This window comes from Meleagris gallopavo, chromosome 1 (assembly GCF_905368555.1).
Source record: "Meleagris gallopavo chromosome 1, MGAL_WU_HG_1.1, whole genome shotgun sequence".
NCBI classification, from domain to species: Eukaryota; Metazoa; Chordata; class Aves; order Galliformes; family Phasianidae; genus Meleagris; species Meleagris gallopavo.
In genome coordinates, this window is record NC_139404.1 from 175,395,468 (window position 1) to 175,421,694 (window position 26,227).

Below are 26,227 nucleotides of genomic sequence, written 5' to 3' on the forward strand. Positions count from 1 at the left end.
GAGAAAAAAGAAGGCTAAATAGACATAAAGTACATTGGTACCGCTTGAATTTCAGTCATGGAGCATTTCAAACTCATTCTGAACTCAGCATTAACCATATTATCTGATACATTTATTTAATTTTTCTCTTGCTGTAGTGATTCCAACGCTTTCTCCTTAGTTTCAGAAGTCTCATACCTGAATGAGACTCATACCATTCCTTTCAATGACCTGATGAGGATGGTTATGTGTCTGATGGAATATAAGAGTCAAATTTGGCTTTTAATATCACTGAGAAAGACTTTATTCTGTGAAATGTCCCACTGGTTGATTATATTGCTCATAACTGGTGAGTTTGGATGACAGAAGATATTTCTAAAAAGTAAAAAACCGATATTGCTCTCTCAAAATACCAGTATACCTGTGTAAGTTTCAGTATTAATGTAATAACTCAAAATTAATTCGGGTTCTTTCTTCTTAATTGAAATTGAGTACTCCAGTTGAAATCTGCCATACTACACTCAAGTGTTTTGAAGTCAATCTGCTTAAGAACTGCCTTCTTTGACCAAGTATGCTATTCATATTTTCTCCCAATAATAATAAATTTTTCAGTCTATATAAACAAAATTCAATCTGAAATCTTTCAATTTAGTTATGTAGATTTTATAAACGCACTTATTTAAAGTGTCATACTTCTAATACTGCTGTGCAAGAATTGGCAAAAAATTGAGTTTAGTAGAGAAATAATATTTTTTTCCTACGAGATCTCCTGATTTTATAGATATTTGAAGAGTTTTATGAGCTTTTAATGAATGAGTAAACAAAACACGGTTTCATGGGGTAGCATGTGTGAAAAATAGTCTCAGTAAAAATAATAAACTTTCTATGCACTCCTAAAATTTTAGCATCACTTGTGTACATTGACCTTCCTAATTCATTATTCACCAATTTTTAAGCGTGTACCTAAAAAGTTAAATCTGCAGCAATGTCAGAACAGTAACCCAATGATCATGCTTTTAAAATATTTATCGTATTCTTGTATCGTACATTCAATATAATGTTCATATATATCTAAAAGATTCTTACAAGCATGGAAAACTGTGTGTATATAGTATGTACTTTGTAAAATGTATATATATTTTTATACATTATTTTTTCTCTGACAGATACCCAGACTTAGCATAAATCAACTGTTCATTACTGCATTAATTTTATTCCAGCATTACATAGAACAATTATTTGCTTACCACTCGAGAATGGATTTCTTTGGCATAAAGTGGGAATAAGAATTCAGATTCCCCTTCCAGACGAAGGCCTTCTTTTGTAACACGTAGATGTCCCATTCCAGTCTGAGGAGTAGAAGTAACAATTATGTGCATTTTAATATTGTCACTCTATTTATTTATTTGTTTTCTTTTCATAAACTGAACATTTCCAGAGCTCCCTGCCTCAAACCTATAGATAAAGATACAACTCATTTAAAATTGTGAGAATTTCTCATTTATTCCTGGAGCATTTTTCTTTAATGAATTCTAGCTTTCAAGAAACAGTGAAGTAGATATTTTTAAGGAAAAATACAATATTACAGTCATTATCTCAAAAGCAAGTGCTCCTGTACTGCCTAACTGAAATATCTTTTGTATTTTCCTTCTAAACATATTGTGAACAATGAAGTTTTACACAAAATTCTCAAAACCAAATCTTATGGTCAGTCATAACTCATCATCTATCAATGGTGAGTTACTTCACACAGGATGCAATACTTCTAAGCCTACTGAAAAGACAAAAGGAGATTTATATTTGCATCTATTTTCAATAATTACTTTTTTTTTTTTTTTAAATTCATTTTTCTTTCTCGGATCTGTTTTTTCTCCTCTGATAGGAGAGCTAGGCTAAGGCTCCACCTCTCACACTATTACATTTCTTTCTGTTGTTTGCAAGTTCCTGTACCTTCCTCTTTCTCTCCTAATCCCTCCCTCTCGATTTTAGTCCAGTTCCACTTTCTGCCCTTTTCAACCAATTTAAAACTTTTCTCTTTTCTCCACCATTACCACAGAATTGATGATGTGAAAAATGAAGACTTCCAGACGTCCCAAGGTATTTAGCTAATTTATAAAGGATTTGCCCCCTGCCCAATATAAAAACTGGGAAAAATGTTGACAAAAAGTATTGCAGCCTTTCCAACTCAGCCACACGTAAAATTATTCCAAGTACAAATGGCCTAAATATACAAGAAGTTGGTGGGAGAGCTAAATTAAAACAAAAAATCCCCAAACAATTTCCATTCCAAAACATTTTTCTATTCCAAATATTTTATTTTATTTTATCCATTCCAAATATTTTTCTCTCCATGTAAGGAGAGAAAAGGCAATATATGATAGGCCACTTATGATATATCAGTGACCTATTAGATGATTAATTAAAAAATATTGTTTTTCATCACAAAAAAAGGAGGTAATGGCTTTAGAAGACTGTGGTTATTTTCTAGTATTGCATGTTCTCACTGATGAAAGTAATTATTTTATATGCAAAACGTTAAGTAACATATCTAACCATCATTTGGTGAAAAATATTTTGTAATTATTCCTATATAGGCTTGAAGAGAGATGAACAGAAACAAGCATGGCTCAAACTTTGTAAGGTAGGAAATATTTGTGTTAGCCGTTCATTCCACAGAAGAATACAATTGAGATTCCTCTTCAGCATGGATTTATTTAAGGAAAGAGGCTTTTAAAATAGCTATTTATGGAAGCTGTTATTTAGTTTCAAGTATTTTACTGCTTTGAAATACACAATGTACTGACTTTTCTCAATGGCAACAGATTCAATTTCTAAATTCTAGGCCATTGCAAAGCTTTTAAAAAGTAGCTAGTATAAAATAATAGATCTCATGAGACAAAACTGAAATAATATCTATGCTGAGCCACCTCTGGCTTTTGTAATCACAGTTCCTAGGCACCACTGAGTGATACAGGGATATGTTTTTCAGACTTGTAATGCAGAACAGAGATCATTTCAACACTATAAAAACACAGAGGTATTAAGACAATTTTGAAAACTACGATAAGAACATATCAGAATTTTTTAAAGAAATACCATTAACAAAAGCCTTTAATTTAATGAACTAAAGGTAGGATCTGATTATCTGCTCTCATCTCATGCCTTTTCACATTAGGTGAAAGGAAATTATAATAAACTTCATGAGGTTTAAACACCATTGCTTATTTTTCCTGGAATATAAAGAACTAAATATGCAATATATTAACACAGAATCATAGTATGATAGAATGGCTTGAGTTGGAAGGGACCTCAAAGATCATCTATTTCCAACCCCCTGCAGTGGGAAGGACTGCCAACCATTAGGTCAGACTGTTCAGGAACCCATCAAGCCTGGCTGCCCAGGGATGGGGCAGCCACAGCTTCTCTAGGCAGCCTGTGCCTGTGCCTCACCACACTGAGTAACAAATTTCTTCCTAACGTCAAACCTAAACCTCCTCGCTTTCAGTTTCAGTTCCATTCTCCCTTTTCTTCTCCCATTTTCCACTTGTTCTTTGTCACATTGTAAGTTAAAAAAAAAAAAGAAAAAAAAAAGAAAGACATTGACAATTTGAAATTTAAAAAGGTAGAGGAAGATGTAGTAATTGATTTTTCTTCTGACGCAGATCAGGGAAAATTAAGAAACTCCTATATCGGCTTTCGCTTTGCCAGGAAGAACTGTTTAGCAGACAAAAAGCCTTGACTGATGTGGAAAAAAAAAAAAAGATCATGCAGTTCATTCAGCAAACATTTTCTAATGGGTTTAAATTTTGCTGTAATGATTATTCTAAAAAATGCTATATTGACAAAATAATGCATTTGACTTAAAAAATTATATACCACAAGGCAAAATATCACATTTTAACTTCATTCAAGCTCTGTTTTTTCTTTTTTTTTCATTCAGTCACATCACTCAGGATTACTTTGTTTAGGTACTTCATATAAGTCCTCAAGTATGTCTCTTTTTCATCAGATACTTTGCTGAATCACTCTCACAATACTCATGTTCTGAAATATTTGAGTAAGAGCCTCATCACCCGTTCTCATCAATTGATCATTCCCCACTGATAACAGACAAATTGGAGTTACACGGAATGGCAAGACAGGGATTTAGGATAAACAGCCACCCTAATGCACTGAGAACCAACGATTAGTTCCATAAAAAGAAAGAATATAATAGCAACACATTATGTTATTTCAACAACCATTCTGCTTCTCACGTGACGACTTAAGATAAGTCAGTTATTATTTACTGAGTATTGAGACTTCCTCAATGATAAACAATCTTGCTGATTTTGATTTCACAGATTTGATCATGTTCTTATTCAAGTCCTTGAATGAAAATATTTCCATCAACTTGAGGAAAGAGTCCAAATGTAAGTTAGATGCAGACTTTGATGCAGTTATATCACATGAGAGAAAAAAAGAGAATGTTTCATTAAACACAGCAGATGTGTGGCAAGCCTGGACTCCTATTATCCTGATGGTGGTGACTATCAGTGTTTGAGTGTGCCAGTCCTGATCTCTAATACACCATTGTGCATATCATCCTGAGACTCCTATGTTGTCTATTTACCCAAAGCTCTCAGCAAAGCAGGTACTAAGCTATACCGGAGAATAAAATGCTATCTCTCTGTAGACACTGAGCAGATTTTGCAGTTGCTGCAAGCTTACTGATATGGGAACTGCTAGCAGCTACTAAAACCTTATATGGTAAAAACACAGTTCAGCATTACTGTTTGCAGTGGTGGGATCAGTTATTCATTTCAAAACTGGCAGATACTAACTGAAGTAACAGGATGCCTTCCAGTGCAGTAGAAAACTTTTTTATTGCTTGAAAATGCTCCTGAGTATGTAAAGACTTGTAGAAAGAGAGACAAGTGATTCACTAATAAATGCAAGCTTTGAGAGTATTCAAGCCCCATAAAAGTTCACCAAAAGTCTCTTTGATTCAGAATCTTGGTCTAGGATATTTGACTGCTATTCAATCAATTACCTCCATAGAGTTACTCCAAGCTGTCTAAAATAAGTAGCGACCACTACTAAAATCTTAGGTAAGGCTCATGACACTATGGAGCATTTGCATGGAAAGACCATCTTGGATGGACTGTCATTCTCTTAGACTCTGGAACATGACCAATGTGAAATATTTTTCATCTGAAATAATAAGGAAGCAGCTGTGTGCTCCACAAGGTCAATAGAAATGTCCAGTATGTCCACAAGATGTGGAAAAGTCCTTCGATTTCTTCCAGAGGACAATAAAGGACTGAGTCCTTCAAGACCAAAAAGATCCAAAAGACTTCTGATGGGCCTGGTGGTATGTTCCTCTTCTGACAATAAATGGCTGCCTTTAGGAAAGTGCAGAAATGACTGGATAAGGTAAATTTGGCTGGATTGGTATGGCTGGCACAAAAGGAGCTTTTTATCAAAGCATGATGCAATCACTTTCTCTCTTCGAGTTGCTGTCATGGTAGAACCTGTTGCTCTAGCTGATGGCCACTGGTGGGTAAGGGAAGAGCAACTGATGTCCTCTACTTGGACTTGCACAAAGTATTTGATGCTGTCCGACATGACATCCTTATCTCTAAAATGGAAAGACATGGATTTGATGGATGTACAACTCGATGAGTAAGAAATTGGCAGGATGGTCGCAGTCAAAGGTCTGTGGTCAATGGCTTGATGTCCAGGGAGAGATCAATTATGTGTGGTGCTCCCCATGAATTGGTACTGGGACCAACCCTACTTGCATCTTCCTTAGTGACATGGATTGTGGAATTGAGCGCACCCAAAGCAAATCTGCAAATAATACCAAGCTGTGTAACCAATACTCAACATACTGGCAGGGGAGGATACCAATCACAGGGATCTTGACAGGTTCAAGAGGTTTGACGCCTATGTGAACTTCATGCAGCCCAATGAGGTTGCGTGCAACAGTATGTGGGTAACGACAATCCTAATATATGAATACAGGCTGGAAGATGAGTGGATAAAGAGCAGTCCTGTGGAGAAGGACTTGGAGGTACTGGTGGAGCAAAAGCTTGACATGAGACAGCAGTGTGCCCTTGCAGCCTAGAAGGTCAGAGCTGCATCAAAAGAAGAATGACTAGCAAGGCAAGGGAGGTAATTCCCCCATTTCTGCTTTGGTTTTGTGAAGACCCACCTGCAAGACTGCATCCACATCTGGGGCCTGCAGGATAATAAAGAAATTGACCTGTTAGAGTGGGTCCAGAGGAGGGTCACAAAGATGATCAAGAGGACTGCAGTACCCCTCCTATGAAGAAAGGCAGAGAAACTTGGATTCATTTAGCCTAGAGTAGAGAAGGCTTTGGGGTGACATTTATACCCAGCTTTCGATACTGAAAGGGGGCTAGAGGAAGGATGGGGAGAAACTCTATCAGGGAGTGTAGTGCCAGTAGAAAGGTAATGGTTTTAAACTAAAAGAAGGTAAATTTAGATTAGACATCAGGAAGGAATTCTTCACTATGAGGATGGTGAGACACTGGAACAGGCCTACCTGGAGAAGCTGTGGATGTTCCATCGCTGGAGGTGTTCAAGGTCAGGCTTTGGACAACCTGATCTAGTAGGAGATGTCCATGCATATTGCTGGGGGTTGGATCTGAGTGGTATTTAAGGTCCCTTCCAACCCAAACCATTTTATGATTTGATGACCAAGAAAGTCACATGTAAAGAGGTGCACATAACTTTGGGAGTATCAAAAGTAGAAACAAGCAGCTGTAACTACAGGGCTCTTGCAACTCATAATGACTTGCTCAGCTGAGAATCATGCAGACTATTGCTTAAAGATTCAGAAGAGAATCAAATGTACACTCAGGATTTATTTTCCAAGCCAATGTAATAATATAGAAATCTGCTGTTGTAGGCACATGGCCTACATTCATTTAGTTTATCGTGTTTCTGGACATCTAAATTCAATCAGTAACTTTAACCTGCATTTTCCTACAAACATACAAACTGATACACGTGTACTCACTATGCTGGAACAACCACTACTCTAATTGTATCATATCATCACAGCTTTTGCGCCTTCTCAGTCTGTTACTCTCAGACTCCTCTAAGTAAAGGAAAATAAACTTGTGGTCTATACATCAGTTAAGAGATGTACAAAAGAAAAAAAAAAAAAAGCATATTTTCCATTTTTGGGAAGAAATCAAATACTGGAAAGAAAAGCACATCCACATATTAGGATGGCTGAAATAATAAAATCTTTAAATCAAACATTTGTTTTAACGTACACTCATCTCAAATTTAAGTATTTCCTGTCTCAGGATTCAGTTCAGCTTCCTGAGAATTCCACATTTTCTGAACAAAAAGTCCACACATACTTTAGTTGCCAATAATAATATTCACTTCAGAGTAGATTGGATGCAGTATTTCCATGCAGGTAAATACTTTTTCTTACTTACTGAATACTTATATTGTATGTTTAGGTCAACCCAGGGAAAGACCTTGGCAAGTTCAAACTGAAACACCATTTGTTGTGCCCCAAAGGTAGCTCAATTAATGGCTTTATAGATCCAGCTTTCACTGCAGTATTTCTTGCAGCTATTACTATTTAGAGAACTTGCTTTGCAAACAAGAGTGCACTGTTTCATTGAGATAATAGGGCTGTGGGTAGAGATTGTTAAAGAGCAATCAGCAAAAACAGGATTGGTAATGAATCTGATGAAACTCTCTGTTTGACTTACAATATCTATTTTCGTGCTAAGTACGTGCTTGGTATAATAACATTACTGATGCCTCATCTCATTTTCTTTTGCAAGGACTCTGTTTCCTGAGCTCAGATAGAAAAGGTTATCCAACTTTTGTTCTCAGACAATAATGGAACCTTTTCTGTCAAGAACATTGGTCAAATCAGAGCAGTCAGCAACAGCAAGCATTCCTGGTACAGAAGTTAATCCCACCTGAACCACAAAGAGTTGGATAAAGCTTGAAACACAACTTTCAGATGTGCTTAGAATAAGAGCTGGTAATATTCCAATATATCACGATCTAGAAAAGTAGGTGGCCATTCAGAACCCAAGAATTTTGTAAGGAAATGGCTATGGAAGATGCCAGAAACATTTTTTTACCTTTCATGACATTCCTTTTATAAAATAGAGTTAATATTTATGATGCAGATTGTCAAGGTACTTTCAGGTAATTTTCTGTCGTGACATATAGAATAGCAGTCCTTCTGAAATAAATATATTAACTATAACAAGTATTGCTCAAGAGGAAAAAAACAGTTTCTCAAATCAGTTTCAGGTCCAGCTTCATTTTCTTTTTTAGCAAGGACCACGTTCTTTCTCTACTTCAGATAGACAGTTCAAAGCTGGATAATTGCTAATAAAAATCCCATTACATTTGGCATTATATTCTCTGTGACTGGTTTAGTCAACTTTAGAAATACATGCTGCTGTTATGCATATTTATTCAGGAATGGAGTTTGTTATAATTCGTCTAATTAATCTGTAATTATAACATTTACAATCATGCAGCTTAGCCAAAGAAAAGGAATTAGATTTCTTCTATTTGTAAAGCTTGTCAGAAGGATTTTTTTTCTGAATAATGCATTTCTTGAGTATCTCCGGCGAATAAGGGATATTTGCATGGTGTATGCGATTACAGAGACTTTGGATTTATTCAATAATGTAATCCTATCATTTGTACTAGGGAACAAATCATCTTTGGGTCTCAGCATCTTCTGTAAGTACACAGTGTCAGACATCTCAAGCCTGACAGAATTTGCTGTCTAAATAGTCAGGATGACAAAAATGTGAGATGAGAAAAGGACAAAGACACATCTCTCAAGAAGCCCTGTTGAAGAAGTCTGTGTGAAATGAATGAATGAAATATTTTATCTCATGCTTTGTCTTCCAGCTATAATGAAGATTTTAAAATTATATACTCATATTAAATAGCAATGACTGCAATTAAAAATAATTAATCTCTAATAACAACCCAAACCATATAGATTTTTTTTTTTTGTATAAAAATAAAATCACCTTCTATAATGGTTCTCCAATGGCACTATTGATAAGAAAATTGCTGTCGTTCCTACAGAGCACAATGGGAATCTACTTCTTTTCAGTTTTCCGTACAGTGCATTATAGTAAATCCTGGTATGGAACTGACAATAATATCTCCTTTACCATAGTGTCATTAATACAGCTAAATGCTATGAATTAATAACATGATAGCTTCATATGTATATTGTATACATTAATTATACCATACGTCTAATAAATAATAGTAATGACAAAGAAATGAAATATGAAGTTGAAAATGATTAGAGCTTTTTGTAATTTTCTTTTAGTTATATTTAGAATTTTTTTCACAAGCGGTACAAATCCTTGCCCTACTCTGTAGCTATGATCTGATCACACATTTTCAAAGATATGACACTTTTTTTCAATCTTGGATAGAGATGAATTAAGAAAATTTTGAAAAGAACATAAATGTTTTGTACTTGTGAAGCCAGTGTTTTAAAATAAAAAGTCAAGGGAAAGTTTCATGACATATTTCCCAACACAGTTAACAAGAACTTTGTTTACATCCTAACTCTATATTAATTGGATTATATTTATACATTATTGAATACATTTTCCCCACAACCATCTATATAAAGAAATAAGTATTTAGAAAAGTGTAGTAAACAGGCACATATGAGGCTATTTTAAGGGTGGAGAAATATGAATTCTTAGAATCATTTTGTTTGAGCAGGCAATGAGGGATGGACCAGCTTTTCAACTAGAAGAAATTTCAAAAGCTATAGAAAAAGTAATTTCTTTCAAATATATGAGAACATTGCAAGATGTACAAAGCTTATGTACGGAGATGTTATCTGTATTAAAAGTGGTGGAAACGAATCAGAGTTTGAAAAAATGGACAGGAAATGTAAATGTTAGGTAATTAATGAAGAACAAGGTGTGAAGATCTCGTACTAAACTTTGAAAAGCCAAGAACATAAAGGTTTTTCATTTATTTCTGTGGACATGACAGGTAGATTTCTTAAAGAGAGCAAGCAAGCAATTGGAAAACAAGAATGGAACAAACTGGAGGAGTGGTGGATTTGGGGACTTGTAAAAACAGTAGTAAGGCTACTAGTAAAGTCTTTATTACACTCAAAACATCTTCAAAGACATGTAAAGGTATCATGGAAACCACTGATTTTGTTTTTAATTTGTATTACAGAAAAATAAAGTACAATTTAGCCAAAGGCTATCGTATGATTCTGAAGAATGATGCAATCTGTTCTGACTTTGTTTCCTACATACTCATCCTCTTTAAAACAAAACAAAACAAAAACCACCTGTAAATTACAGACTTTCTATTGAGGATGAGAGAGAGAACCAATGGAATCCCAGAAGTATGATTCATTATTTATACTCCTGAAATTGTCCTGCAGGCAGATCTCTATAGTTAGGTAAATGGATTTCTAATTCTAACCTTACCAAATGGGGATACTTATGTGGAAAACTGATTGTTAGATAATATCCACTGCTCTTTTCTAATCTTTTGGTGCAAAAAGGTCCCAATATTGATGGAGGCCCCTCTTTGCCAAGCACTGCAGAAATGCAGTGCATGTATTAGATGTGAATACCAGTAAGACAGACAACACATAAAGAGGAACATTACATATAAACAACATAAATAAACATCGGGAGCCATCAATAATGTAAACAGAGAGAGCCACTATTTGAGAACAGTAATTACTTTTCTATCTTACCAATTTCCACTAGAGCTCAGAAGGCTCAGGTCATTTTACTGTTGGACTCAAAACTGACACTTCCCACATTGAAAAGCAGCAACTGAGAATCTGCATGTTTCTAATCTGATGGCAGGATTTCATGCATGAAATCATTTGTATGCAGAGCACAGAAATAGAAATTTAATAATTTGTCCAATTTCTCCACCTCACAGCAATTTCAGTAGGTTGGGCTTGACAATTTGGGTTGAGTGGAGAGTAGATGTGTGCTGCTATGTGCTTCAATGGCTTTGTCCCAGTGGAGGTTCTCTGGAAGTCTCTTATCCAATATTTTGTTTTCATCAGTGTCTTCTACCTCAACCATTCTGCATCATCTCACATTATTCTGAAAAATGTTATTGTAAATCTTCACTGATTATGTGAATCTCTGTAACAGTGTTGCTGAGTATATGGCTATCTAAAGATACATAAGAAGACTTCAAGAAGGGTTAACCTCTGTAATGAAGTCAGCTGACAGAACTAGGAAAAAAAAAACACATATAAAGTTCCACGGACTTACATCACTCGTGAGCTCCATGAATTCTAAATGCCATCAAGCCTATCGTTCATCATTATTATTTCCTACAGCAGAATATCTCCAATTGCTCTTGGGAGCAAAAATATATGTAAGAAAAAAGTAGTTGCATGTTAAAAGTTACTAATTGCGTCATGACACAGGAGAGAAGGTATGCCAGGCCAAGAGACCAGAACTTCTGCTATTCTTTTGGCAGAGGGTTTGTCAAAATCTCATTTAAATTTCCCTTTGTAACTTAAAATTAGCAAAGCAGCACCAGCAGTCGAAATCAAGCTCTCATGATTTCACCTATTCACAGCTTGTAAATTTGCATTTTCACTAAAATCAGCTTTTAAAAAAATCTTAATCAGTATTATGAATTAATTCAATAACTGTAAACTTAGATTTATTTTTATTTTTATTTTAGCAACTATTCTTCCATACTCTTTTACATACTAATGATCTGATTCATAATATAATTTAGATTAATCAAAACCACAGATCACACTACAGAGAAGTTCAAATTTCTTGGATAACTGATTTTCTGGAATAGGTCCCTTATTTTTTTCAGCTATTGCTTTTTCCATAAAACAATCAGATATTCGCTATCTGATAAAGACAGTGAGAATAACTGCGGTCCAGTTGGAGGCAAATTATATCCAACTTAATTGAAAAATGGCAAAATAGAACTCTTCAGAGTGGAAACTACACTTCCACTCTTTCAGAGTGGAAACTACAGAATATTGGTGTTCTGATATGAGAAGTCTTCAGTAAAAAATAGGATTAGGATTTGTGAATAATTAAATATATATATTTTTTATTTTACTTGACTATTAAGAATGTAGCATCTTCAAAATGGCAACTAATTCAGTGAAGCATACATTTTTAATGATGAAGTGCATAGGAAAGCTGTACAGGTTCATTAGCAGATGTCTTTTTAGTGAAGGAAAACTCTTGCTGTGAAAGACTGTTCTTTATCATACATTTTTATTGCTGTCTAGTCTGGTTTTAAATGTTCCAAATGATTGGTCACACACAATTTAATAGGACATGCTATTGTACAGTCTAGTAAGTCACACTGTCAGAGAGTGTTATTTGATTTTCAGTTGAAAATCACCTTTCTTCATCACATTCTTAGTTTCATATTTTTCATATTTCCTTAAGCAATCTTTTCCTTCTTTAGTGCCTGAACTTATAAAGTGGTTAAATAGTTGTTTAAATAATTATTTAATTACATAGTAAGTTAATGTCTTTCAAACTACTTTTAATAGTCATAGACAGTGAGAGTGTGAAATCACTGTAGACACAGCAGAGGAGAGTTACGGCATCTTTCAATGTTAAAAACGTTATACAACTATATATAAAAGGTTGCTGGCCCTGCCTGTGGCAGGGCAGTTAGAACTTGATGATCCTTGGTGTCCCTTCGAAGCTAAGCCATTCTATGATTCTATGATTCAGTGATCTAGACCTGTATCATTATCTACCAATTAATGTATATATAAGCTAGTTAACTTGCTTAGTAGGATTATATAAAGTTACCTCTTCAATATTTCCTCATACAAATGAATATAAATAAATTGGCATTGCCTTATGGAAAACTTCACAAAATAATTTAAAAAATCAAAATTAATATTAATGTGAATATTAATTGCACATGAGAATTGAAAAAGATTAGCGAAGTGGAAGACCACTCTCTAGTCAACAAATACAGAGATCTTCCCAATTCCCATTGTCTATGTAGTATGTCTACCTGAAGGGCAGATACAAGAGCAGGTTAAAATTTAGAATCATAGAATCATAATCTTCTGAGTTGTAAGGAATCTTTAAAGATCATCTGGTTCAAATCCCCTGCAATAAACAGGGCAAGAGCCATGATCAGAATACATCTTGATGAACTGCATCTTGAGGGTTTGGCATCCATATACGCTTTGCTCCTGTCATAAGCTGAACACAGATTGCTGTAAGGCTTAGTATTCGGTCTTGACTTTCTCATTAGTGACTCAGACTCAGGTCATGTTTAACATGGATGGCAGAAGAACATTATATTGAGTGCAGGCTCAGGTCATGTTTAACTCACAGTGAAGATAAAGCTTTGAAGACCTGTATGCCTGATTTCATAAGTGAATTAATGTGGGATTTCTGAAAAAGATGTTCTGTTACATCAGAGATGGTGATCCTCTGCTCAGATATATTTTTCATACTTGAATTTGAGAGTAGTATGATAACAATCTATAAATTCAACAGTGATAACTATTAAAGGTGAAGTTCTGAGGAACTTACTAACAATTCTATATGTGACAGTAGGGTAGGGCAGCTGAAGATGATTATATTCAGGAGAAAATATGAAATCAGTCTCATGAGCATTTTTTACCTAGGGAATATAAAGATAATGTAAGAGTAAAATGAGAAAAGATAAAAAAAAAAAACAAAAAACACCCACCACAGAAATCACGAGTCTGCAGCAGTGCAAGCAAAAGATTATAGTTGTTAAATCTTATCAGTTGCGTAACAAACTAAGAAGTCAAATAGTTCTTGTTAATGCCTCCTGCTAAGCAGCTAATCTCTATGAAGTTAAAAGTATTGTATAAATCATTATTCAGATTAGCTCAACACTGTCCAATTTTCCAAACTGTTTCCCAGTCGCACAGCCTTCTGGAGTCAAGTCAATACAGAACTAGTATGTTGGCCAGTTATTATTAATTAATTGTTATTAATATTTAGATATTCATATAATTTGAGAATCTAATTTCAAATAATAGGCCCTCAAAAGTCTTGCTCATTTGTGCAACAGATCTAGACATCTTAATATTCTTGCAATTAAATTTGGCCATCACTGAAATTGATCATCTTAGGAGTAAAGTCTCTAGCGATGAGTGGCAGTGATGACTTTTTACATAAGAACATGTAGTTGCAGAACTTAACTGAGATGTTACTCTTCCAGATTGTAATTCCTCCTTTCCCTGGGAAAATCTGTTCTCATATCTTCTTCCAGAGATCTGTATTATCTAACCAAAAGTTTATAGTACATTTAATCTTGTGTTTTCTTTTTCTAGATTGTTCTTCTTCATATAAATTTATTAAATATTAATTAGAGCAGAAGCTGCAACACGAATCTGTTTCCAAAGTGAGTAACATAATCATCTGATAGTTAAACTCTGTTATCTCTAGTTCAATAAAAATACCATGATTCCCTATAAATTAAAAACTTTAATTAGAAAGACTGAAAGATGCCCAATCTTATAGGCTATACCACAGTAAGGACTTGGAAAAGAACTAGGAGACTGAGAAATGTTCTTACATTTCATATATTCAGTATTTTTCTAGTTAAGTATTTTATGATTTGATAGTGTCTACAAGGATGAACTTTAATCTCATGTGACAGCATCTAGTGATGGCCTTAAAATTAGCATGTTACAAGCTGAAAGTTGGTGAATCATTTTAAAACTACACATTCATTTTTATCAATTAAAATAAACAATGTGAAAGAGGAAACTAAAATACATTTTCCGGTGAAGCATTTATTTATTGTTCTTCAGAAGCATAAGAAAGGTTAATGAATTTCCTGGCAACACCAGATAACCAAACACAAGACAAAACTTCTAAAAAAATCACAGTTTGTCAATAGCACTCTTCTACAGGAAGGGCTCAAAATAGGAGGGGGAGTATTATATGTATGCTGTAATTTGCTAACTAAAGGTTAGCACTAATTCCCTTGGTCTCTCGCTCTGTCCCTGTTCACACAGCCTGGGACTCATTAGCTTTGTTGCTACGATGCTTAATGGCTCATGCTCAGCTTGTGGTCCACCAACCACCAGGGCCTTGCTCATGGAGCTGCCTCCTCCCTGGTGTCTCAGGTTGGGATTCATTCTTTCCAGGATCAGGATTTTCATTTGTCCTTCCTGAACTTCATAATGTTGGACCATTCCTGTAGCTTGTCTAAGCTTCTCTGAACATCACACCTAGTTCTGAAAGCTTTGATTGGAAGCTATCTTGGTGTCATCTGCCAACTTGATGAGCATACATTTTTTTACCTCTTCTAAGTCATGATAAAGATGTTAAATAGGAACAGTCTCAGGATAGACCCCTGCAACATTTATTATAGGCCTCCATGTAAGTTTCCAGGTAGAATTACAATGGAGTTATAACTACTGCATAGGACTTACTGTGCAGCCAATTTTTTTACCCATCTGGTTGCCTAGCCATCATGTGGGCAAGCAGGATACAACAACATTGTGGGAGAATGTCAAAAGCCTTGCTGAAGTCAGGTAAATGACATCCAGTGCACTATTCTCATCTATAAACCCAGACATTTTATCATAAATTGTAATGACATTGATTAATCAGCATTTACCCTTAGTAAATCCATGCTGACTGTCCTCAGTTACCCACTTTCCTTCGTGGACCTTGAAATGTATTCCAAGCAGATGTGTGCCATTGTTCTCCAAGAAACTGAAATGGGACTGGACAACTTGTAATTCCTCAGACTGTCCTGTTGGCTTTTGTTTTTTGGCAGACAAGTGCAACACTTGCTTTTGCTCAATCAGCAAACATCTCCCCAGTCTCCCTAACACTTCAAACATGACAGAGAGTGATTTTGCAAGGGCATCAGACAGTTCTCTCTGAATCCATGGATGCAGACCTTCTGGTCCCATTGAATTGTGTAGGTCAAGCTCTGTAGAGTCCTAGAAGAACTTGGTGAAGACTGAGATAAAGAAAGCAATGAATACCTCAGCCTTGTCTATGTCTGTGGTCACTGACTTACCTGTCTCATTTGGTAGTGGACACACATTTTACCTATTCAGCCTTCTACTACTAAGGTAAGAAAAGCACTTAACGTCCCTTTTAAGTCTCAACTAGTGCCAAGCTTTGTCTTTGCTGACACAGGAAGCCTGACACGTTTCCTTGCGCAGACAACACTTCTAAAGTTCTTCTTCGAGGCCTGTCCCTTTTGCCAGCTCCTCCATACTGCTTTTTGCATTGGAATACCATCACAGCTACACTCTCTATATAAGCCAGGCTGCTTATCTTCTTGAGTTTCAGGATAGATCGTTTCTGCATTTGGAGGATACTTTCCTTAGCCACCAGTAAGTTTTCATGAGTAATTCTATCCTTCAAATCCTCTACCCTTGGCATTCCATATGTCAGGATCATATAAACCGAATCTGCACTACTGAAGTCCAGAATCTGTATTCTGCTATTCTCCTTCCTCACTCCCTTCAGAATCTTAAATTAAATCTTTTCAAAAACACTCCTACTGATTACCACATCCCCATACATCTACCTTGTTCATGAGCAGCAGACTACTGTGTGTCACCTTTAGTTGACTCAGCCAGTATCTATATTCAGAAGTCATCTGGCCATGTTTGTCCTTGTGAGGGTTGTTAGAATTCCTCATTTTCAGAACTATCAGACACTTCAGAATTGCCCACAGGGCTCCTACCATCTTAGTCCTGCTGCAGTCCCAAATTCCTTAGGATTCTTCATCTCTAAGCTTTTAGGATAGCATTCCCCTTTAGTTCTCAGAAAGCCTCAAAACATAAAAAATGGAATCAGAAATTTCTATTTTGTGCACCATTTTGATCTACTGTTTCCAGGGAGCAAAAAACTCCAAAATAACAACAAAGAAATCTCTCAATTTTTTTCAAGCTTTCTAAGTTTAGTGCAGAATGATTTTCTATTTCACTTTATTCACCGTACTCAAGACATAATTATTTAATCTTGAATTTTCTAAAACCTCTGAATCAATACTTTTCTTCCCTTATTCCCCTGAATAACTTGAGGTCCTGTCCACCCAAACTCCAGGAGAGCAAATGAAAACGTGGATGAGTCATATCTGATACTTGCAAATGTGAAGATGCTCATATACTATGTAAATGGAGCACTACAAGAAAAGGATTGCATTCTATCTTCAGGTAGTTCCTTTTCAGCATAGATTTTGTGAAATGGAATGAAATTCAGTTCAGTCATGCTTTCTTAACTCTGAACGCCTCTCAAACAATGGAGCTCAGAAAAATCTCAGTCTTTCATCATTGTTCTGAATTTCTACAAGGAAATTAAGATCTTTTAGTCCTGCAACACATCTGTGTCTCCCTGTGTTCTCCCTTATTGGCTTAGCTTGTTTGGTAGTACTCACAGGAGAGCCAGTGTGGCTTCACCAAGGGCAAATCCTGCTTGACCAACCTAGTGGCCTTTTGTGATGGTGTAACTGCATCGATGGACAAGGGAAGAGTCATCTGTCTGACTTCAGTAAGGACTTTGACATGATACCCAACAACATCCTTCTCTCCATATTGGAAAGATATGGATTTGATAGATGACTGTTCAGTGGACAAAGAATTGGCTCCAGGATCAAGCCCAGAAAGTGGTAGCCAATGGCTATACTGTTACCTCTCTATTTCAAACAGTTAACCAAAACTCGGAGCCCTAACATTATTTCCATCAGGAAAAGCATTTGATCATAGTATTAGTAACTTCTGTGGCTGTCACCCTCAATTTTTATAAAACAGTATTTCCTTAGACATAGTGGAAAGGACTATGACGCTTCCATCACACTTCTAGGCTTTGAGCATGTTGTTATCCAAATTCTCTTTCTTAGATGCTAACAGCACTTCTTTGGATATTATTTCTGGTATCTTCTAAGTTATTTCTCATGTTAACAAATAAATCCTATTAAAACAATTTCCCAGTTCTTAATGAAAACATACATACTTTTCTCAAGGGCTGTGACATCTACATGCACTTTGCACTTACATTAGTCTTGTTCTGGAGCTAAGTTGGATATTTCCCTAGAATCATCCCATGCAAAGGAGAGCAGTGCAGTTAAGTCACTATTTCACTGGATATATGCCAGGATTACAGATTCTTAGATGGAGAATTAGGAAGAACTTTATAGCCGTGGCATGCATAGTCCATCCATCAGATGTATGTAAACCTGCCCTACTTGAGCAGTTATTAACTGCTCTTGTTGCCATGGCATAAGAACATTCAAAAGTTTGACACATTTGGTGCCTTCTTCACAGGTACCTAGTAGGAAATAGTAGTTCCTGAAAGTGGGGCTTCTGATGCTATTCTGTTAGTCCTGACTAAACTAGAGAATACCCAGTTTCAGACAGAGTCCAAAGCAACAGAAAATAAATTTAAAATCTGATTAAAAATATAAATCTCAGCCACGTGGAAAACTATTTTAACAATTATTCATGTACTTTGTGATTCATGATGTGCAGGCACTAAGTGCTCATCTTCCATATGAACTGCCTAACAGAAAAATTATATGTGACCTAAGATGATCCACACTGTAATCTGTATGGCAGTAACAGAGCTGAAAAGAATTTATGTGGGGGAAGACACTGGAGGGGAACTCTAGCAGCAGTAATGGATTCATAAGTAGCACTTAAAATTAACCTACTTGCTTTATAGCAAGAGAATGTAGATTATAGAAATGCTTCTAAGAAGATAAAATGCCCTTCATTTAGAGATGGAGGCGTAATAATGATAGATAATGGGAATTTTTTTCACAACACTCTTTCTTCAATGGCAGGGGCAGAGCTGGAAGGATTTACTATTATTGTTTTTCTTGTAACAAATCTATTCGTATCATCTGTGCATCACAACTGCATGTTAGGGACAAATTAGCTCAGCTTCAATATTCACTGATGCATTTTATTGCATTCGGACTAAAGCTACGTCTTGCAGACTTTTCTAAGTTACTCTTCAATCGACTACAAACAAAATTATATTATAAATATTAAAATATATATGACAGTGGAAAAAATTACAGTTATTCCTGAATAACACATCTGCTTAGCCTCAGGCATGAACTAGTATTAATTACCTCTGAGCTTTATTTAATTGGTCAAATAAATTGCTAAATGTTGGATGCTGATAAATAGGAGAAGGAAACTAAGAAAAAACAGCAACTGTAAGCAATCTTTTAACACTAGTGAATTCCAGCATGTGAGAGAAAATTTACAGCACATGTATTTATAAAATATAAACTAGACAGAGACTGTGAGACAACAGTAAAATACATTCTTTTTTCATAGTGTTAGAACCTGCTTCAATATAAGGTACCAACAACCTCAGTTATTTAATGGTTATTACTAATACGGACATTACAGATATGTATACTCAAGGATAGAACATAAGTATGCATTCATATGTATATATCAGCCAAAGTACAAATTACACTTGGGAAGGAAGAAAAACGAACGATGTATTGCACACAGAGAAGCCGATATGCATGTGAAATAAGGGAAGTGATGAGGCAGAAAAAATATGAAAATAATGGAAAATTAATAAGGACACTTACTGGAGAAAACCACATCACTTTAAGAATCCAAATTGTCAAAGAAAAATTCACAACTAGGATGATTAGCAGGAGTAGAACAAACAGGTAGAGGCAACGCTTTCTCCAACCATAAATTCCAATTTTGTAGACATATTCATTCTTTGGCCTCTCTAGGCTTGTGCCAGGTGTTGTTGTAGTGTATTGTTCACGTACCATCTGCTATGTAAAGAAAAAAAAAGAGACTGCTTAGTTATTAGTGTTAAATAAAATATATGTGTGTAAAAAAAAAAAAAATTATATATTTAATTGAACTAGCAAGTTACTATAAACTCTTACGATTTTAGCTGGAAAGTATTTTCATCGTATCTCATTCAAATTAAAGTCATAACTTTTTGGTATAGTCAATGTAATGCTTCCATACATGAACTGTGTCAATTATTATTTTCAGGAGGTTCGAGTTTATTTTATCCTATATATAACAATTCCCTCCAATTTTTCATAATAGTCTGATTCTTCCTGCACAAGAAATTTTAATAGGATCATATCTACAGCACATAGAACAAAATTACTGTAGTGTAAAAATAATTCTAGACTTGATAGAGGTGCCTTGCCAAGTACAGCTTCAAGAACAATTCTACATATTCTTTCCTCTATTCAGTGAAAAATAAAGCACTCTTTCTGTTGCAAAACTTAGCTGTATAACAGTGGAATGACAGAATTCATGATCTGTATGTAAAGAAACAAAACGGTTCTTTATAATGAGAAACAATTATTTCTTAATTTGTCATATACAGATATATCATCAGTAAAAACATTACTTACGGTACTTATACAACTTCCACTTTATATTACAAGTCTTAAAGAAGTATTTTCTGAATTTAAGTAAATCTTACCAGATTGTACTTCTTTAAAACACGGGGATATTCAGTAATTTCCACCTCTCCAGCACAGAGATCACCAAGAATTCAAACCATTCCTTAAAATTTGCACTTCAGAACAAGAAAAAAATCTCAGCAGCTGAAGCTGCTTATCAAGAACAGCAATGGGTAACATCTGTCTCATTTCCACTGATATAAAATGAAGAAAAAAAAAACCAACAAAAAAAACCACAACAAACAACCATGCATATCAAAAAGAAAATTGGTATTTTAAGTACTTCCTATGAGCTAGGTGTATCTACAGGCATTATGCATCCAAAAAGTAGCCAACTTTTCTACTGTGTAACGTTCCCAGATGAGAGTGCCTTCAGATGGGTTCCACACGGGGTCTCCTCTCTATTCAGAACTCACTCCTGGGAATTAGATCACTTTGCTCTGCACTGAATTTTCAAAACGTGATTAAATTGCATCCTTGTTCTGCTGCTGAATTTCTCTAAGTCATGGAAAGGGTTCCTTCAGGTCTCCTGTAGAATCATCCTGTGTCTATGACAAGCATGTGGCTCTTAATACTGACCCCCATCTTTGGAAATACATCTTTTTTTGTTTTTTTCTATAGCTTCCTATCAAGCTACAAACCAGAGGAAATAAGTTTACAAGTAAACAGAAGCCTACGCACTGTTTGTACATATGCAGCATTCATCTTATTTCTGCATTTACATTCAAAAATATTTCAAAAGTTATAATTTGTTGTTTATTCATAATAAAAATGAGACTTGATCATCAGCAGTTCATAATGTAACTGCTGAAGCAATGGTCTCCTTAATTTGTTGCTGTTATCAGTACCAGTTGCTCATGATACTGTGCAGGCAAATATTTTCTTGTGTAGAAAATACTGAAGATGGTATAATGACTTATTAGTGGAGAATAACAGATTCTGGAATAACTTATACTAACATAACTGCACAACAATGCAGATTTACAAGATGGCATTCATATCCACTGTGTGAACTACATTTGCTTAAAACTACCAGATTATATTTTCCTATTCTGTGCACTATTCAAGCACCTAGTACTGATTATAAGATGGTGTTTATATATGAGTTAGTACTTTTTTGCTGTTGTCCAGCTAACCACTATATAATATATCAAGTCACTAACACAGAAGTAGTTTCCTATTTTAAGTCTCATTTGTGATTCTCTGTCAACCGAGACAAACTGGGACAATTACAGATACGATAGACTTCACAAAATACTTAGAAAAGCTTTTTTTCCCTTGCGTTCAAGTAAATCTCTCTTGAAAATTGTAACTTACAGCATAGGATGCACTAACTGCTAACTTCTGACAAAAACAGATGTACTTAGAGAAATAACTTGTTCAGTTTTTGCTCAGATATAGTATCATACAACTGTCCAATATCCTAACACTGGGGATCCTCTGAGTTTCTTATTGTTTCCTTTAGTCCACACATGGTAAATGTCAGTATAACAAGAAACAAGATGGAAGAAAGCTACGGAAATTCTGCAGTAACAGAAATTCCCTTCACAAGACACACTGCTTGTTGTTTTGAGGAGGAAAAAAAAATCACCTTCCAAGAATACTTAAAGGGTTATTTCAATAGGGTTGTAGGAAAAGCAATCTCTCTTCAGAAACTGCACAATCTCATGAAGTTAGCTGAGCTTTCAAAAAGTCTTTAGGTAGAGCACCTAAGCTTTTCCTTGTATGCCTGTTTTCTACATCCTCAGGATAAATTTCTCAGTAGAAATATAATCTGATAAAGAATAAATTAATTCTCAGATCTTCATGTTCTTACGTCAGTCTCACTACAGTGGTCTCTGAGGTTGGGATTCATTTCACCAACAATTTAGACTTCACTATCTGAGGCAGACAACTCGGATTCTTTTTATGGTCAATAAGATAAATCCACTCCTGCTAGGAATTACTTATCTGAATTATTTTAGATGTATATGTTAGACATGCAATGAACTGCACCTGAAATGCAATTAACTTTTCTGCATAAAAAGAGGAATAAAAAGTGCCTGGGATGACTTGCACCTCCTCACACCTACACACTTTAGACGTAAGCATTTGGTCAAATTAATTGCAGGAATGATTTCCAGAAGCATTTAACAGGAAGATGGGACTTTCTTGATTCCTGTTTTCCTCAATTCTGTTTTCACTCTGTTGTAAAATGTATATTGTGTGAGTGGAGGGTTTTATACATAATCTATTATGTAGTGCTGTTTAATGAGGCAAGGTTAAAATCCATTATGCATTTCACCAAAAAACTATGAGTTTTGTGATTGCTTTCAGCCCTTCAGAAATTCCACAGGGGACATCTCCCAGTGCAGTTTTGGTCCCTGCACAAATTATTTTTTCTTGACAGAAAATGGTTCAATTGTTCCCGAGCATTAGTACTGCTGGAAATTGCTTTGGTCCTAACAAAAGGACAGTGTTGGCCTAGGCAACAGCCTGCTTTGAAATACATATAACTTTTCTAATTAATATAATGTTTCATGATTTGTAACAGAATTGTGGCCCAGTAACAAGCAATTAAAGGTGAAAAGCTATAAGAATTTGTACTGTTGTACGTCCTTTTCTGGAGGAATCAACAACTCTGAGTTTTGTAATAGATGGTATTACTGAGTTTCAAGAGACAAAATTACATAGAATAACCTTAGGTTTGTTTGTAGAAATAAAAGAGAAATTCCTTTATGGCCTGGAGCTGTTTTAAGAAGCTGGACTGAAAGGAAAAGCCCTACATGGGGAGATCTCTTGGCTGTCTGGGGAAGCCTGATAATTGAAAACGTTGCACGTAGCATACAAAATCCATACCTGTTGGAGCACATGTTTAAGCTGCTGATGAAACAGCTGTGAATTCTTTACACTTTAATACTTAGACTGCCTTCTGGAATTGTGTAGCCATGAAAGAACATTACCTTGGACCTATTCCATTTTTTTATGAAGCTAGATTTGGAGACTAGTCTCTGTGATTTCCACGAAAGAGGCCCAGGAATCCAGGATTTTTTTTAAATTAATATCTAAATATTGAAAGACTGTCCATCACTAATGTTACTGTTGCCATTAGGTCAGTTTGGGCCTCAAGTTCAAAAGCTATACTGCTAGCTCTGGAATATTTAATAAAGATAGTGTTTTGAATTTGCAAGCTTACCAGAAGCCTGCTTGAGAGAGCAATCATGAATTAATCATGTTATTTTCAGAAATTAGTTATGTATAGTGATTACTGAAGACAAAATAGTATTTTAATTGAAATAAGTGTTTTTGATTTTGTTTTTTTTTTTTAAATTGAATTGGAAAAAAGAAAAGTAAAAATACGTTTTCACTAGTTTTGTTCACAAAAACCTGTTTTTTTTCATGAACATTAAGTGCTTAGAGGGAGGGGATTCTGCTCCTTTACCCTGCTTTCCTGAGACTCCACTTGGAGTACTGTGCTGAGTTCTGGTGCCCTCAGCGCAAGAACATGGAGCTGGTGGAGGGGGTCCAGAGGAGGGCCACAAAGATGATCAGAGGGCTGGAGCACCTCCCCTACAGGGGCAGGCTGAGAGAGTTAGGGCTCTTCAGCATGAAGAAAAGGCTCCAGGATCTTACAGAGGCCTTCCAGGACCTGAAGAGGGCCTACAGGAAAGCTGGGATTTTTTATAAAGGCATAAAGTGACAGGACAAGGGGAAATGGCTTTAAACAGGAAGAGGGTAAATTTAGATTAGATATTAAGAAGAAATTCTTCAGTGTGAGGGAGTGGTGAGACACTAGAACAGGCTGACCAATGAGGCTGTGGATGCCCCCTCTCTGGAGGCATTCAAGGCCAGGCCGGATGGGCTGTGAGCAACCTGATGTGGAGGGAGGTGTCCCTGCCTATAGCAGGGAGTTGGAACCAGATGACCTCTAAGATTCCTTCTGACCTAAACCATTCTGTGATTAGATAATTATGATTATTCTGTATTAATAAAGTAAAACAACAAGTAAAAAACACAACAACAGAAAAAGGAATAGATTCCATTTTAAATGGCCCAGTCTTGTATTTTGTCATTCTGTCATATAGCAAGCAATAATAATAAGCAATTGGAAAGCACAATTTTAAATATAGAACTGCTTTAGTTCACCTAATACAGTAAACAAACTATAATTCTATTCATAATTACACAACTCTTAGCATTTTATATCTTTGGACTGTTTGTAACTATACTGGGACTTTCAGCAAAGAGAGAAAAAGCTTAGCACTCAAAATTCCTTTTCAAGTCAAAGTTAAGAAGAACTGGTGAAGTCTTGTGAACAAATCTGCACCACTGGTGCTCATACAATACACATTTTATTGGAAAAAAAAAAAAACAAACCAGACCACATCAGTCACTGGAACTTCTCTTTTTACATGAAGGATATTTATTTACATGCAAGAAGATTATAAATGTGAGGCTGAAAGAGAGGATAGAGTGCAAAACTATAATAGTAGAAAGACCATTTGAATCATTTTAACCTTCCCTAAGTTCTTTTGTCATTATAAATAAACTGTAAAGTGAAATAAAATCACATGTCAACTCAGGCAAGTGAGAATTATTTTACAGTCTGCATACAGTATTTTCATGGAACATTTTCATTAAAGCTTTTATATAACATATTGGGCTAGATGTGTATCATTATATAGTATGAACACCAGAAGTACATTAAGACTGACTTCACAATTTGTTGGCATTCAGACATGCAGTAAAAGGCACACTACTGCCTTTCTGGGGACACAAGAGTTCACTGATGAAGAAAAGAAATAGCTTAGCAGTGCTGTAGCATTTTTCTGCCAGAGGAAAAACCTGTTGTTAGAAAAAGTAGGAGTGATCAAGAAGCTTTGGAACCCATATGGAAATGCTTCCTATTCAAATTCAGACAGACAGGGAAGTTCAAACTCTTATGACCAGATGAAAAGTTTCTAATTCCTTTCAAACTTCTCTCATTCTAACATCATATATTTAATCTTACCTGGCTTTGATTTGCTATGATTGTATATACATACTGTTATACGGTATACTAGTTTCAATTGTAAACTAATGTCATCAACTTAAAAGTGCTGGATCCCTGCTACATAATCTGTGGAAGTTGGCAGAGAAATTCACGTGGCCTAGCTGACTGTTTGCGTATCCTGCAGTGAAAATGTATGTAACAATCTTGAGATGATTATAATTAATATGTTTATACTGATGTAATAGATGAAAAGTAGTCATTGACAGCATGGAATGGGGGCTATATTAAAAATTATTATTTGTTGAATATCTGTGTACTTTTCAATCTCACTTACAGTAAAAATATTTTTCAAATGTTTTCCATTTTTCCATTTGATTTATTTTTCCTCCCTTAACATAGTTTCCAAACATTAAGTAAATCAGAAAAAATCACTGTCATGATACTTCATTCAGATTCAGAGGACCAGGCAAGACTAGACAGATGTAATTTAAGAAAAAGATTTTTTTTTTTTTTTTCAAGTTCTAAAATACTATTTGGACTCCTTTACTGTGTTCTTACATTTGACCTAATGGAGTTTTTATCTTTGTTTTTCCCATGTGATAGAACTAGTATGTTATTACCTCTAATGACTTCTCTTGCACTTATACTTAGATATTCTGGTTTACCCTCTTGGTTCATCCAAACATCTTTTTAGTATGTATTTACCATGAGAATTCAAGACAATACTTTGAAATAGTCACTGTGCAAAATTTTGTTTCCTTTTGATAGACTGCTTCCTCTTTATGTAATGTCCCTCTTTAAGGTTAAGAACAATGGTTA

General features: G+C 35.4%; 1 protein-coding gene across 10 annotated transcripts in view; it reads right to left on the reverse strand.

Annotated features, from left to right (window-relative positions):
* The window catches only part of SGCG (sarcoglycan gamma), a 132,933-nt gene that overhangs the window by 59,229 nt on the left and 47,477 nt on the right, over positions 1-26,227 (reverse strand). For 7 of the 10 annotated variants that reach the window (XM_085216168.1, XM_085216167.1, XM_085216159.1 and 4 more), the window contains 2 exons: positions 19,585-19,782; positions 1,227-1,328 (listed from right to left, as the gene is read on the reverse strand). In XM_085216168.1, coding sequence (XP_085072294.1) covers positions 1,227-1,328; positions 19,585-19,779 — 297 coding nt within the window. In that variant the 5' untranslated portion in view covers positions 19,780-19,782. The remainder of the gene's footprint in view (positions 1-1,226; positions 1,329-19,584; positions 19,783-26,227) is intronic. The other 3 variants (XM_085216163.1, XM_085216164.1, XM_085216165.1) reach the window with 1 other exon arrangement.